General features: G+C 53.9%; 4 protein-coding genes and 1 non-coding gene across 5 annotated transcripts; 1 reads left to right on the top strand and 4 right to left on the bottom strand.

Moving 5' to 3' along the window:
• Positions 1-1,952: 1,952 nt before the first annotated feature.
• BZA05DRAFT_339270 (ankyrin repeat-containing domain protein) lies at positions 1,953-3,512 on the bottom strand (the record flags this gene model as incomplete). Its single annotated transcript, XM_051480927.1, has 2 exons — positions 1,953-2,875; positions 3,071-3,512. The coding sequence occupies 2 exons, from the start codon at positions 3,510-3,512 to the stop codon at positions 1,953-1,955; spliced, it is 1,365 nt and encodes a 454-aa protein (XP_051338239.1).
• Positions 3,513-4,777: 1,265 nt separating this feature from the next.
• On the bottom strand, positions 4,778-7,418 carry BZA05DRAFT_339283 (uncharacterized protein; the record flags this gene model as incomplete). The annotated part of the gene is made up of 6 exons (XM_051480928.1): positions 4,778-5,796; positions 5,849-6,122; positions 6,234-6,649; positions 6,787-7,049; positions 7,116-7,254; positions 7,307-7,418. Coding segments are annotated over 6 exons (2,223 nt in total), but the record flags the coding sequence as incomplete, so codon positions are not given.
• Positions 7,419-8,233: 815 nt separating this feature from the next.
• BZA05DRAFT_402401 (tubulin folding cofactor D C terminal-domain-containing protein) lies at positions 8,234-11,954 on the bottom strand. The gene is made up of 2 exons (XM_051484106.1): positions 11,645-11,954; positions 8,234-11,574 (listed from the first exon to the last, which is right to left on the bottom strand). The coding sequence occupies exons 1-2, from the start codon at positions 11,801-11,803 to the stop codon at positions 8,338-8,340; spliced, it is 3,396 nt and encodes a 1,131-aa protein (XP_051338237.1). The 5' UTR covers positions 11,804-11,954; the 3' UTR covers positions 8,234-8,337.
• A 42-nt stretch (positions 11,955-11,996) lies between these two features.
• BZA05DRAFT_475048 (Metallo-dependent phosphatase-like protein) lies at positions 11,997-13,807 on the top strand. The gene is made up of 3 exons (XM_051488158.1): positions 11,997-12,218; positions 12,318-13,455; positions 13,515-13,807. Exons 1-3 carry the CDS (start codon positions 12,202-12,204, stop codon positions 13,515-13,517), a joined length of 1,158 nt encoding a protein of 385 aa, XP_051338236.1. The 5' UTR covers positions 11,997-12,201; the 3' UTR covers positions 13,518-13,807.
• Positions 13,808-13,869: 62 nt separating this feature from the next.
• BZA05DRAFT_t219 lies at positions 13,870-13,955 on the bottom strand. Its single transcript has one exon. It is a non-coding gene; the product is annotated as a tRNA-Tyr (tRNA).
• Positions 13,956-14,327: the final 372 nt, after the last annotated feature.

Genomic DNA, 14,327 nt, shown 5'->3' with positions numbered 1-14,327 from the left:
ATGACGTCTAGGCAAATCACGTAGCTCTCGACGGCATGCCGTATATACGGTGCTCCATCACGGGCGGGTCCAGTTTACGGTGCCGCACCGTATGTACAAAGACGATCGGCATCTTCTCCGACTCGTGCACATATGGGCAAAAATACTTCCAGATGTCGTGGTAGTCCACATGCGTGGCCAACTCGATATCGATGCTCATTCAATTTGACCGGCATCCATCCATCCATTCCATGTTCGCCGCAGAGGCACAGGCAGAGATCCCGTTCGGTCCAGAGCCGTTCGATTTAGATTCAATCCTCGCCGTCGCTGCTTCACTTGAATCCTCGGAAACCCTCATAATATAGCGACCTTCTCCCTTCACCCTTTCACCCCCACCCAAGTATTTACCAACAGACCCACACCCAGACGAGTGACAAACTACACATACACATACACAAGCAAGTACCCAACTGACCACAGCACCATGACGAAATACCGCGCTATCACGCCGCCGCCGCTCCCCTCCCGCTCCCTGCTCCCGGACAACTTCGCCCTCACGGCCCCAGAAATGCAGCTCCTCAGCGACGGCAGCAACTACCGCATGTGGGAAATCGATATACGCGCGTTGCTGCTGCACTACGGCGTCTACGACGTTGTTTTCGGGTCCGGGTCCGAGTCGGCGCCGAGAGATACTACTAGTACTGGCGACCGCGAGCTGTCGTACCGCCGCGCGCTGGCGAGACGCATAATCATGTCCGGGCTGGAACTGCAACTGCGTCGGTGTATTTCCTCGCTGGCTGGGATAGTCGAGGTGCCGAAGCTTTGGGGGAAGTTGGAAGAGTGGTTTGGAGACGGTACTTAGGCTTCTTGTGATGGTTGTTGTTTTTTTGCGTCATTTATATACAAGCACTTGAACCATAGATAGTTGCCGTCAATCAACCTGTATCTATACCCTCGCCATATTCCCCGTCAAAAGCAACCAAACGTTCCAAATCTCCATCCATTCCATGTTCGCCGCAGAGGCAGAGGCAAAGGGAGAGGCAGAGGTCCCGTTCGATTCAGATTCAGATTCAATCCACGTCGTCACTACATCACTTGAATCCTCGCAAACCGCTAACATATAGCGACCTTCTCTCCATCACCCCTCCTCTCCCCACCCAAGTATCTACCAAGCGATCCACACCCAGACGAGTGAAAAACTACACATACACATACACATACACATACACAAGCAAATACCCTTCTGACCACAGCACCATGACGAGACCCCCCGCTATCACGCCGCTGACCCCCTCCCGATCCCTCCTCCCGAACAACTTCGCATACATGGCCCCAGAATTCCAGCTCCTCAGCGACGGCAGCAATTACCAGACCTGGGTAACCAATATGAGTGGCTTGCTGCTGCACTACGGCGTCTACGACGTCGTGTTCGGGCCCGAGTCAGTGCCGCGAGACTCTACTGGTACTATCATCGCCGCCCGCGACCGCGACCGCGAGTTGTCGTACCGCCGCGCGCTGGCGAGACGCATCATCATGTCCGGGCTGGAATCGCAGCTGCGCCAGTGTATTTCCTCGCTAGCTGGGATAGTCGAGGTGCCGAAGCTTTGGAAGAAGTTGGAGGAGTGGTACGGAAGCGGTACTTAGGCTTCTTATGATGGTTGTTTTTGTTTGCGTCATTTTGTATGTACATATTTCGTATATACAAGCACTTGAACCATAGACAGTTACCATCAATCAACCTGTATCTGTATCCACGCCATCTTCCCTATCCAAATTAACCAAACGCTTAAGTCCCAGATATTGCGTACATAGTCCCGTATACACCCCATTACCGTATACACCCTCACGTTCACGAACCAAAAACCCCCCATGAAACCTCGCCCTGCAAAGCTCCTACCACCTGGTTTTTCGTAAGAGTCTTGGCCGCATCACAACCTATAAAGCGATCATGAGGAAGACATACCAAAAACCTTCTACCGCAATAGTCGGATGATATCATCAGACCAGCCATGCTTGCCCAGAAAAACGGCGGTGCGGATCAAGTCCCAAGGCGTTTCGCCGTTGTCATTCTTCACGTTCTTATCGGCCCCATTCTTGATCAAAAACTTGATCATACCAAACAACTTTCGTTGGACAGCAGCATGAAGAGGCGTGCCCCCGGTCTCGGTGTCTTTTCGATTGATGTCATCGCCTGCCTCGATCGCGAGCCGAGCCATGTAGAAGTCGTTCGCGGCAACCGCCCAGCTGATGGGGCCTTTATTGCCGGGGCCCCCGGTACGCGTGAAGTCAACGCCATGGTCCGCTAGAAGCTTTGTTTTTCCGAGGTTGCCGGCGGATTGAGCCAGCTGAGTAAAGCCACTGTTCGAGATAGCCTTCACGTCGGCACCGGCTACTATTAGGATTTCGCAAACCTCGACCGATTGTGCTAGCCTCAGAGCATCCCATCCAATCATTTCCGTCTTCGCGTTAGGATCGGCGCCTTTTTCCAACAGGAGCCGTACGATCTCGGTGCTATCGTTTTGGGCAGCAATGTGGAGAGGTGTGGTGCACTGAGTTCCCAAGGAATGTGCGTTTGGGTCGGCACCGTGCTCCAGTAATATCCGAACTGTTGATACTTCCTTCGCGTGTAGACAGGCCATATGCAGCGGAGTTTCCAAACCATTGTTTCCTGCCTGGATTTCTGCGCCCTTCTCCAGTAGCAGTCGTATCACCGAATCATGACCCCCGCTCGCGGCGTTATGGAGTGGTGTATCGCGCATGAGATCGCGACTGTCGACTTCGATTCCCTGCTCCAGCAAGAACTTCACTGCTTCCACATGACCGAAAGAACATGCAAAGGCCAATGCTGACCATTTGTCATCCGACGCCGAGAGATTTGCGTGATGTTTCAAAAGGGCTCGCATGGTACCGGTGTTGCCTCTCGCAGCGGCGATGAGAAGCGGGGTCGATCCTTCCTCTTCCTCGCCGTATGTGTGGTCTGACAGCATCTGCGTGGCTGTAGCCTCACGGCTGCTGTCGTTGATAGTTGCTCTCTCCTTTACATGGTGGTCCTTGCCTAGAGCAGTGCCTTTGTACCGCTCTTCAATCTTACCACCTTTGTCAACCAGCAGCCCGATCATTTCATGGCGATCATAGTGGGCAGCAAAATGGATTGCAGTGCCTTGCGAGCTGTCTTTCGCGTTCGGATCAGCACCCCACTCCAAGAACATCTTTACCAGCTCCTTGTGGCCCTTCAGTACGGCTAAGTGTAGCGGTGTTCTTCCATCGCGGTCCCTCGTGCTTATGGCGGACTTCAGTTGTTCCGAATTGTCGGGAGACGAGCTTGGATGGTCGGGGGATGTTTTTGGCTGGACGGATTGGGCCGAAAGTAACCCTGGCTGCTTGGGGGAACCTAAGCCAGATTTGAGTTGCTCCCCTAGCCATAGAGCCTTTTTTCCAAGGCCTTGAATGGCCACGAGATGCAAGAAGTTTCTTCCGTCGCGGTCGACAATATCCAAAGCTTCTGTGACAGAGACGCTGCGGAGCAAAGCCATCATGGTCCCCTCGTTACCCGAAATCATCGCCAGATGGAGGGCCGTCCTGCCGTAATCGTCACGCACGTTCAGAAACGCGCGATTCTCAATCAGAAGCTTAACCACTTTCTCACGGCCCATGAAGGCGGCATAGTGTAAGGGAACTCTTCGCATGTTGTCTTGGAGTTCGACATTGGCTCCTCTCTGAATGAGTTGTGTAGCCACTTTCTCGTTTGCGGCCAAATGAAGCGGTGAAGTTCCATCTCGGGCTCTGTGGTCGACATCGGCTACGTACTCAAGCAGTATGGAGGTGGACGTTCCAGAACCCTCCAATGCGGCGTAGTGCAGAGGCGTAAAACCAGCAATGTCTTCCACTTGTGGCGTCAGGCCGGCAGATATGACCCCTCTGACCATTTGCTCCGTCCCCTGGATCACGGCGTAATGAAGGAACGACCTTCCATATATGTCTCTTTGGTCCAAGTTGGGCCGTATTTGCTTTACAAACTCCTCAACATGGCCAACCGAAACGGAGCGCAAGTCCTTGAAGAATGGTGAGTACCCGAAGAATTCGTGGATTTCGCGGGGGTCAATCTTCGTTTTGTCGATCTTCCAGTGCTGTGGCTTAAGTTCGTCGAATTTTGCTGGTGGACCCTGCTTAGAGGAAAAGAATCGGGCGAAAGCGAACATTAGGGTGCCATCCACTACCTTCAATCTTTGTTGTAACGTGTCCCGCTGGTTTCTGAGTCCATCTACCGCCATTCCTTCCCGGTATTGTCTCTCCCAAAGGCGGCATGTACTGCTGATATTTCTATATACCTCTACCGCGGCAAGGGTTGCCTTCTGACAAATGGTGCTATCTTCGCCGAATCTAACACAGATGTCCAGAAGGGAAACATAAAGTGGAATAACTTTATCCCATTGACCAAGAACTTCAAGATGGTATGTTTTCTTTCGTACGAAAGAGACCAATGCCTCGTCTGGGAGCTTTCTGGCATGGCTGAGAGGAGGAACAATGCACATCAACAAATCCAGCACAGTCCCAAGGGTGTGATTATCGATGCTATCCAGAAGTCTGGAAAGATCGTCGTTCCTAAAGCTTGCCGACGACATTGGATCCTCCTCGGATAGGTTGACGACATCCACTGTTGTTTGGAGATCCCTCAATTTGGAGTCAGGCACAGAATCGGCAATCGCCCACATGAAACCGGAAAACAAGTGTTGGGCAAGGAGTTTCTCTAATGGGGCCTCCGAGGTGACGGCAAGCGTTTGGGAAGAATCAGATTGATCTAGATGACACCAAGTAAGTTATATTCACCCCCACGAGTCGAAAATCTGGGCTCACCTGTCCGTCCATTTTGATGGAGACCTGTAAACCCGACACAAATCCGACCGTCATCCTCCGGGACTTGGTAGTACTCAAGCGGGTCCAATGTACTCGGAGGCACCTCTAAATCCGCTTCGGCATAAGTGCCTCTTGGATGGATGGTGTCTTGCAACCACCAACGCAGATCGGTTTCAAGGGGCCCATCCTTGATGCCCAATACTCGTGTTGACTTTCGGCGTACCGCTGTATTTCCCTCCCGCAACCAATCACCGGTCTTCTCTATACCTTCATCTTCAGCTTTGAGGCGCTCGATTTCTTGAATATCATAGATCCAAAGGGACAGGGCCGCTTCTATCTCTGTCGCATCGGCAATCCACTTCTGATCATGACCATCGTACTTCACGGTGAAATTGATCCATTCATCCTCTTCGGTGAAGCTGGTTTTGACCTTTAGAGACCAAATAAGCCTTGGCGGCTCCCCCATTTCGGATGGCTGATCAAAGAATTCATTCATCACACTCTCAATCGCCTCGGCAACTGCAACTGCCGGCTTGGATGCTAGACCAACCCACTTTGTGAGACTACCCAACCGTTGTCGAACCCTCATTGCATGCTGGCCCGCAGATGTTGGCAGAGTCGGCCCATGCGACCAAAGTCCTCGTGAGGCGAAGTTGCTAGTGCCGGTGCATATTGAGAATCTTTTTGCCATGATTTCCGAGGGTTCCGTCTCTAGTGCGTCTCCAGGATCACTCGAGTCTGCATCTTCTAGGTACGCATCATCTCTATCGCTGTATTTGTTCCAGAAATTTGGCTCAGATGCGATTTCCAAAGCAAGCCAATCCATTTCGTGTCCCGCACTACGAACTCTGGCAGTTACCGGCGGTGTGATCATTCCTCGACGCAACCAGGCTCTCAAACTCGTCATGATAGCAATTGCCACGAGCTGTGCAATTGATGCCGTCCAATTAAGCGCGCGTAGACCTACATTAAATTTAGTCAAGATAAACCCCGGGGGCCTGTGGGATCGCTGCACCTGTAAACTGAAGCACAAAACCAGCAAGAGATAGAAACGTTCCAAGCAAGGTGAAGCCTTCCTCGAAACTAGAGGCAAGCGTCTTCCATAAGGCCCTCCGTCCTTTCTTTGATCTAGACCTGCGGGCGTTCACATCTGTTTCACTCCCCTCCATTCCACGTCTGTGGGACATCAAAACAGATTCCCGCTTCCCCTGAGCAAACATCACGAACGAATCGAAAAGCTGGTCACCGACTGTGTGATTTTTTTGCAACCAGAGGACTCGGGCCCCAAGCTCAGGTGCGCGGGCACTATTGGAACCCGGGGTTCTCCCTTTTATACTTGCCCAAGTTGAGCGTCTGCCCAACGTTGGAGGCACGTCGTCGAGGTACTTCGAACCAGCCACCCACCGCTTTTCCTCGGTGCTCCGCTCAACGATAGCGCTGCAAATCATCATGCCCAGCACAATGAAAATCGTCCCAATTGCCAGGAGTGGGTATGCGTATGATGCTACCGGCTGCCCCTCTTTCAGAAAGTTGTTTTTCCAGGTTGGATGATAAACGCCAGCTCCGACAAAGACCAAGAAACCAAATTGCATCACGATACCCACAACTGCAACAAAAACAAGGTCAAGGACCTTACTACCGCCGTGAGCGTGAACGTTCAGAGATATGTTGGGTGCTGACTCCTCGCCCGGCTGCTGGCGATTCTTGACCACATTACTCTTCGCGATTGGCTGTGTGTCAACGGTAGGTTCCTTCGAGACGCCCGCGGACGGAATTGCACCGCTGTTAGGTGGAAATACGCCGCCGTTTTCCACGTCTCGTACAGGCTTGGTATGCCGAAGACTGTGGGCCGGGAACAGGAATAAATCTTTCCAATACGTTAGGATAAAGCATAAGTTATGGATCAGGATCGCCTATACGTACCACGGACGCCGCAAATTACGGCTAGTACACCACTAAGTAAAGCTTTACACCACATTACGAGAGGGTCATCGACAGCTAAAAGAACCGGTAAACAAAATTGCCAAAATAGCCGAAGGTATTCGATCAATAACTCACCTTCACATTTCAGGATTCCTTCCTTATCCGCCACGGGCGTCGAATAGAGCCCAAAGGTCGATTCCCCGTCATCGAGTTTTTCCAGGTAAACAATCTCCTTGATCTCGGGTTTTCCCAGCGTTCTGACAATCGCCATACCATTCCAGAGCTCGCAAACCCTACCATTCGTTGTCGGTAAGCTTTCCGGATGAAGTTCCCACATAGGTATCAACACAAGAACTCACTCTGCAGACGTTGAAGACATCAACTCGACTTCTGCCGAAGCCCTATTCTCGCGGGCACGTCCGATGATAGCGCGAAGCCAAGCAGGACCGCCGATCCGCAGCGCTCCCACCACCGCCGTGATGATTCCCAACGGCACCACTTGTCACATCTCAGACCCCACTGGGCTAAAAGTTTGGAAGGACGATCTTACTGGCGAACACGATATGGTCGAGCCATCCCTGGCTCTCGGACATAAACGAGACCGTGAATCGTTCTCCGAAAAGCGCCAGGAGCGGTGCGATATCGCTGAAAAGGCTTTTGTTTTATACCGTCAGCCTTGCGACCTCCAACTCGGGGCTTCGATTGCGCGTTCGCCGTCTGCCCACATACTTATTGCTGAAGTCATCGCCTGCGAACCCTCCCTGCGCCTCTTCTTCCGCCGGCGTCGACGTCTCGTTTTGCGCCCATGTGAGGGCTGCGAAGAGTAGCAGCAGCACCACAAAGACGGTGTTCAAATTCGGCATCCCCATATGAAGTCGACGTTGGTGAGCACCGAGGTGATGTGTTCGCGAGACCGCGTCAGTAATTGAAACTGTAGGCCTAACGTATGTATGGAGCCTTCCTGCAGATGACTAGATGCAGAGTAAACGCCTCCCGTTTAGGCAGGTGGCACATGAGGGGCTCTTCTGGTTGTGCAAACAATCAGCCCACCGAGCAAGGCAAGACGATGTGGCGTCTCGAGATCCGAATTGCGGGAACCTGCATTCAAAGATCCTGATCCCAGCAGGATGGATTTATCGTCTCGGGGGAGACTACCACGTGACTTCCGTCTCAATGATCATGAGTGAAGTACTCAACCGCTCGTCCTCGGGCCGTCCCGCCCCAGCCGAGGATTCACCACCAAAGCAGGCGCTACCATCCCGGACCGAAAGACAGCTGTCTGGCACTAGCATCCGCATATCCTCAGCTCCTGCGGTAGCCGCTCCAGCCGCTAAGGACTGGCTCCGACATGCTCGGGACCGACCCAAAAAGTAACAGGGACGTGGTCGGGCGGCCTCAGTCTTCTAACTATTCGGTCCGAGTCTGGGCATGAAAACACCAAATCACGATTTAACCAGGTACCTAGGCACGTCGTTGACAGCTCCATCACACACTCCAGGACCCCCAGAAAAAACTTCAACTATCACATCTAACCCCCCATCTATTCGCCTTTAAAACGACCATTCTACGTTCTATATCGAATCAACAAAGGCCCGCCTTCACCGTCTTCACAACCCCGGCCAATTCCTTCGTACTCCTCCCCCAGTCCACCTTCTCCATTCCCGCCGCCACATCACTCCCACCCTCGGCGGCAACTAGATACACCATAGCACTTGCATCCATCCTGACGCGGGGAAACGGGTGCAGCAGCATTGCCACTAGCTTTGTCACCACGTCTCCATGCCATGGCTCGGCGGTCGCGGCCAACGCCAGGGAGCCGTAGACACGGACGGCGGCAGCTAACTTTGGCACGCTGGTGGTGCGGAAGTGCGCTTTCTGTGTCAGAATGAAAAGACGTTTTCCGATGTCGGCGAGCGGGAGCAGTGACATGTCAATCAGAAGGCTGGCTACATCCATAAGTGGGATTGTGATGCGGTCTTGCGGGTTTTCCACTGCCCGGCGGAAGACTGAGATAAGGGCGGTGGCGAAGTCGTCGCGGGAGGAAGGGGAGGAAGCGAGGTGCTGTAGCAGAGCAATTCGCGAGGCTTTTAGGACGGAGTCGCTGCCGGCCCCGGCGGAGGTGATTAAGCCCTCGACCAGTAACTCACGGACTTGTGGATGGCTGAGGAGTGGAAGGAAGAGGATGAAGTATTCGGTTGTCGGGACCTGGAGTACTTCTGGGCTGATAGGACTTATGGATGGGAAGGCACCACTTATGCTAAGAAACACTTCAGCGGCACGGAGGCGGAGACGGTCCAGCTTCTCCACCGCGAGGCGAGAAATTTTACTTAGGAAAGCCCATTTGGTATCATCTGACATGGAGATGTTGCTGTGGGTAAACAGTGAAAGCGTCGCAGAAACAGCTTCGGAGCGGACCCATGATCCGACATCGCCTCGGGCGTCGACGGCATAATCATCTAGAGAATTGAGGATGGCTTCGATCACCATGGGAACAAAGGTGACGCCGGAACCAAGAGCCTTCATTCCAGCGACGCGAATTTCCACATCGTCTGTGCGACGGGCGGCAGCGATGAGGACGTCGGTCACCTTTTCTGCATCGGCCCCTGACATAGAACGGACCACGTGCCCGAGCGCCAGAATATGCCCTCGCCGGTGGTACGAGGGATCCGCCACCTTGACACACCAGCTCTCGACAAGTCGTTGCCGATTATCAGCCGAGATCTTGTCGAGCAGTGCGTCGGCTGCGGGAACGGCTTGGTCGAGCACAGCATCTTCCATGCGATCTAACGAGGTTTCGAGGATTGCAGTCCACAGCCGCCATGTGCTGGTCAAGGGCGTGATCTGCGTTGGTGTGGCCAGACAAAGTGATCTGACAAGGCGACAGGCAGCCTCGGCCGTCAATTCGGGACGAAGAACAGGATTGATGAACTCGTTTCCTTTCAGTTTGGCAAAAACGTTGTGCTGGAGTGCGTTTACGTCGCTCTCCTTCAACATGCCAGGATCCAGTCGGTCAATAACTTCGGCCAGGGCAAGCAGACAGCCGTGGTAAATCTCGATGTGTTTCAAGCCCTCCGTTATGGTTCGTCGAACGACTGCTTGCAAGATGAACTCTGCTCGCTCGCCGACACTCGTTGCGGTGTCTGTGGGATACGTAATGCGTACCATGTTGCCCAAGCTCACTGCCGCCAGTCGCCGTCCATCATCGTCACTACCCCCTATCCCACGCCAGCCGCCGACCAGTCCCAGGACGATGCTCTTCCAGTAGTCCAGGTCCAGCTTTACTGAAGAGCTTGCAACGCTGATTACTGAACGTTGTCTTAAGGCGACGGCATTGTAGTCAACCGCTTGCACCAATGATATGCCCTCTATGACACACCCGGAGTGACGCCCCACTATCTCTTGCAGTGCGGCGGATGAAGCACGCCGCACGTTCCCCAAAGGATCAAGACAACCGGCCACCACCAGTTGCGTGGCAAGAATTTGGATGATGTGACGACCTTCCTTCAATTCTGTCGCCGGAACTACAATGTCGCCGGCAGCCTGTAGTTCATCGGTGGTATAACATCTCGCCAGACTCCACACCGCATAGCACGCCGCATCACGCACGTTTCCGCCGACGGCGAAAGTTGACCGTCGCTGCTCAAACGACAGAGCCTGAATCATACACTCAACCACTCTCGTCATAACGTCGGTCGATCTCACCGCGCGCTGGCGAAGAAAAGTTGCAAGTGTCAATGTCGCGCCATGCCACTTCTCTGGTGAAACAGCCGAAAAGACTTTTCTTCCCTGCTCGAGAAAGACGTCCTCCTCGTACACACTCATGACTGCCTCCAGCACTTCACCCGCCATATCCGGATCCAACTTTCTCGCCACCACCGCTAGTGATTTAGATGCTCCGAACCGCACCGCTGTATCACGGTCGCCAAGCGCATTCAACAGTCTTTCAATGATATCCTCTATGTAGTCCTTCTCTGTCGGATGTGCCAGGGTCAGTGACGCTACCCATCGGTAGATCTTCATGCCTAGTCTCCGCACACCAGCCGACTGCCACTCCTCGCGTTCGTCGTCCTGTAGTGTTGTCACCAGGTCGAAAATCGTAGGGCAAAATTTCTCCACCACAGCCGAATCGCCCTGTGCGAGTAAGCCTGCTAGCACGGCGAGCACTCCCGTCTTGAGAAACAATGTCCGTGCGTGTGCCATAGTATCAACTGTCGCCATAACTTGCGTTCCCCAGATCACCATAGCATCCAGGAGCCCCAGGCTACGCATGTCCCGACGTAGCGAAATCCGGATCAACAGCAGTGCCGCTGCATCGCTCTCACGGTTGCCTGGCGATGACAGATACGATATTCCCAGGACCAGTAGCCGTTGCGATAAGTGAGGAAGAGTGGTAATGCTCAACGCGGTGCCGTCGAGAATGGACAGGTCATGGGTGACGCCCGCAGGCGGGTCGGTCGAGATGGTGCTCAGATCGAACGGTGCCAGCAGGAGATGGCTCAGCCATAGGAGCAGGATGTATCGTAGTTCCCACGAGACCTTGACACCGGTGGACGGATTATCGAACAGGGTAGCTACAGGATCGAGCAGATGGGGCTGGTTGGGCAAGAAGCGCGATATGATCTTGGGGCCGCGGATCTTGGCGAGAGTGTAGAGCAAGCGCGAGATGGCGACCGGAAGGGTATAGTAGCCGCGTGGTGGCAGATCGCCATTGCTCTGCGAGCTTTCCGCGATGTAGGTTGTGAAGGCAGTCGTGAGAGGAGCCAGGAACTGCGGCAAATGAGGATCGAGGAGTTGGGGGGATTCTTGGAAGGGTTCTAGCTAAAAGAGTTGGTGGATTAGAGAGCGAAACCAGGTGAGGAGCAAAGTAAAGAAGGCAAATAGGTTGCACCAGGTTGACCAGTCTCTCGACTTGCTTCTTGTCGCACATTCGTCGCAGTGATCCAGTCTCGTCGTGGAGAGCTTCTGGAAGAGATGCCAGGAAGTCGTCAAAGACACCTCCCGACGCCTTGTAGAGCTTGACATCGGTATCTTCTCCAGTGGAATCCATATTACTGTAAGTCGGCTTCGGGTTCTATGACGTTCGTTCGTGTGTAGTCCGATTGCTGTTCGTGATTTGATGGTGATGGTTAACATGAGGTAGGTCGTTTCCTTAAGGGTGCGGCTCTTGAATGCTTAGTTGCCCCGCCCTCCGCGTCTAGTTAGCTATTGTTATCGTATGCAAGGATTTGTGTTCTGAAACGCGACGCCATCCCCACTTGCACTTATCACCCACCGCCACTACTTTCAAATTCCCAACCAACGCTACAACACCTCCACTCTGCCATCTCCCACCACGTCGATAGCAGCTGCTACTCTTCGCTGAGAAGTTTCACGCTCATCTTCCCGAACTCCGCCCTCTTGTCACCTACCCCACAAACCTTTCAGGCTCCGCAAGTCTCATTCGCCATGAGCGACCTCGATCGGTAATCATCCTTCCCCAAGCCTTTCGGAAACGAAAGAGGTCAACTCACTACCTGGGTCAACCCCGCCAAACATCCATAACTGACGCGTCTTACATCCAGCTACATTTCGCTTCTACGCGCATGCAAACCCATTCCCGAAGCCGACGTTCGGCAGCTATGCTACAAGGCGCGCGAGCTCCTCATCGAAGAATCCAATGTCCAGATTGTCGACGCCCCCGTGACCATCTGCGGCGACATCCACGGGCAATTCCACGACCTGATGGAGCTGTTTCGCGTTGGTGGCGACGTGCCGGACACAAACTACCTGTTCATGGGCGACTTCGTGGACCGCGGGTTCTACTCTCTCGAATCGTTTCTCCTCCTCCTCAGTCTCAAGGTGCGGTACCCCGATCGCATCACCCTCATTCGCGGCAACCACGAGTCGCGGCAAATCACTACCGTCTACGGATTCTACGACGAGTGCATGCGCAAGTACGGCTCCGCAAACGTGTGGCGGTATTGCTGCGAGGTGTTCGACTACCTAGCGCTCGGTGCATTGGTGATCGGTGCCGGCCCAGCCGTCGGCTCAGGCGACACCGAGTGTGAACAGGAGATTGTGCAGACGAATGGCGACGTGACGCGACTCCGGCGGAATGGTCCCAGTTTGGTGAACGCGGAGGCGGCAAGGGAGATGGCACAGGCACCGCAACAGAACTCCGGCGGTGCAATTCTCTGTGTCCACGGTGGCCTGTCGCCCGTGATTGCCAGCGTCGACTCGATCAGACTGTTAGATCGCAAACAGGAAGTGCCACACGAAGGTGCGATGTGTGATTTGCTATGGTCCGATCCAGACGATATCGACGGCTGGGGACTGTCTCCTCGTGGTGCGGGCTTCCTTTTCGGCGCGGATATCGTGAAACACTTTAACCATGCCAACAACCTTTCATTGATCGCTCGTGCGCATCAACTGGTCATGGAGGGCTTCAAGGAGATGTTCGATTCGTCGATAGTAACGGTGTGGTCGGCGCCCAACTACTGCTACCGCTGCGGCAACGTAGCCGCGATACTGGAGCTGAACGAAGAGAACGGGCCCGTGCTGCGCAGTAGCGGTGAGCGAGGAGGCGGCACGGTGGGTGGTATCGGCGGCGGCGGCATATCAGTCAAGGCGGGGCCTGGCCGGCGATACCGCGTGTTCGAAGCAGCGCCGCAAGACTCCCGAGGAATGCCGGCCAAGAAGCCGGTCGCGGATTACTTTTTGGTACGTATCCCACATCCCCCTTTTCCCAACGTATTCTCCCCGTGCTAACTAGACACTAGTAATGGGACGGTGACGGGTCACGACGACATGATGGAATGTAGATTTTTTCTCGGTTCGATCTCTTTCTTTTCCGCATTCTATACCTGTGCCCTGCTCTGCTCTGATTTGCGTGTTTCTTTTGATTTCCTGATGCTCTCTTCGAGGTTTGGAGATTGGCATTGGCATGATGGAAGCTTCTATTTGTGTATAATATTATCCAGTCACGGATATCTGCAGATTCCCATGCCTGTGAACTTGGAGTGTCGCTAGCTATTGTGGCTGAGACACCAAAGCATACCCATCACTATCAGCCTCATGAGATGCATGCTAAAAAGCGCATCCCACCCAGCCAAAGTGGGGGCTAGCAAAAGGAAGTCCCTCCGACCAGAGTCGAACTGGTGACCAACGGATGACAACATTGCAATTACAGTCCGGTGTGATACCAACTACACCACAGAGGGTTGTTGTATTTCAGTGTCCATCTTACGTTTATATACCATTATGATAATTTGACCAATCAGCAGTCGCAAGTCCGCCTCCGACCTTATCCAGCCAGCCCGACCGACTGCCGACCGCACCCCATCCGCTGCCGCCTCGCCCTCCAGCCTCCCACTGTGCACAGCAGTCCACAACCCCCAAAGCTCCGCCTTTACCCACCCACTGTCTGCGGCCATCTGCAGCCTCCAGCCTCCCACAATGATGCGGAATTCCCGGGCCTCCCGCATCCGTAAAACAAACTGCACCCTGCCACCCTTCTCCGCCGAGGGTTCGCGAGGGTTCGCAAGCGTTGGGAGCGCAAGAGTTGGGAGCTCGCGGCATCGTGCGTCACTCGG

The sequence above is a fragment of the Tricharina praecox genome (assembly GCF_024521635.1).
Source record: "Tricharina praecox strain CBS 144465 chromosome Unknown BZA05scaffold_17, whole genome shotgun sequence".
Classification (NCBI taxonomy): Eukaryota; Fungi; Ascomycota; class Pezizomycetes; order Pezizales; family Pyronemataceae; genus Tricharina; species Tricharina praecox.
Note: the sequence above shows the minus strand (reverse complement) of the source record. Positions and strands in the feature narration are given on the sequence as shown.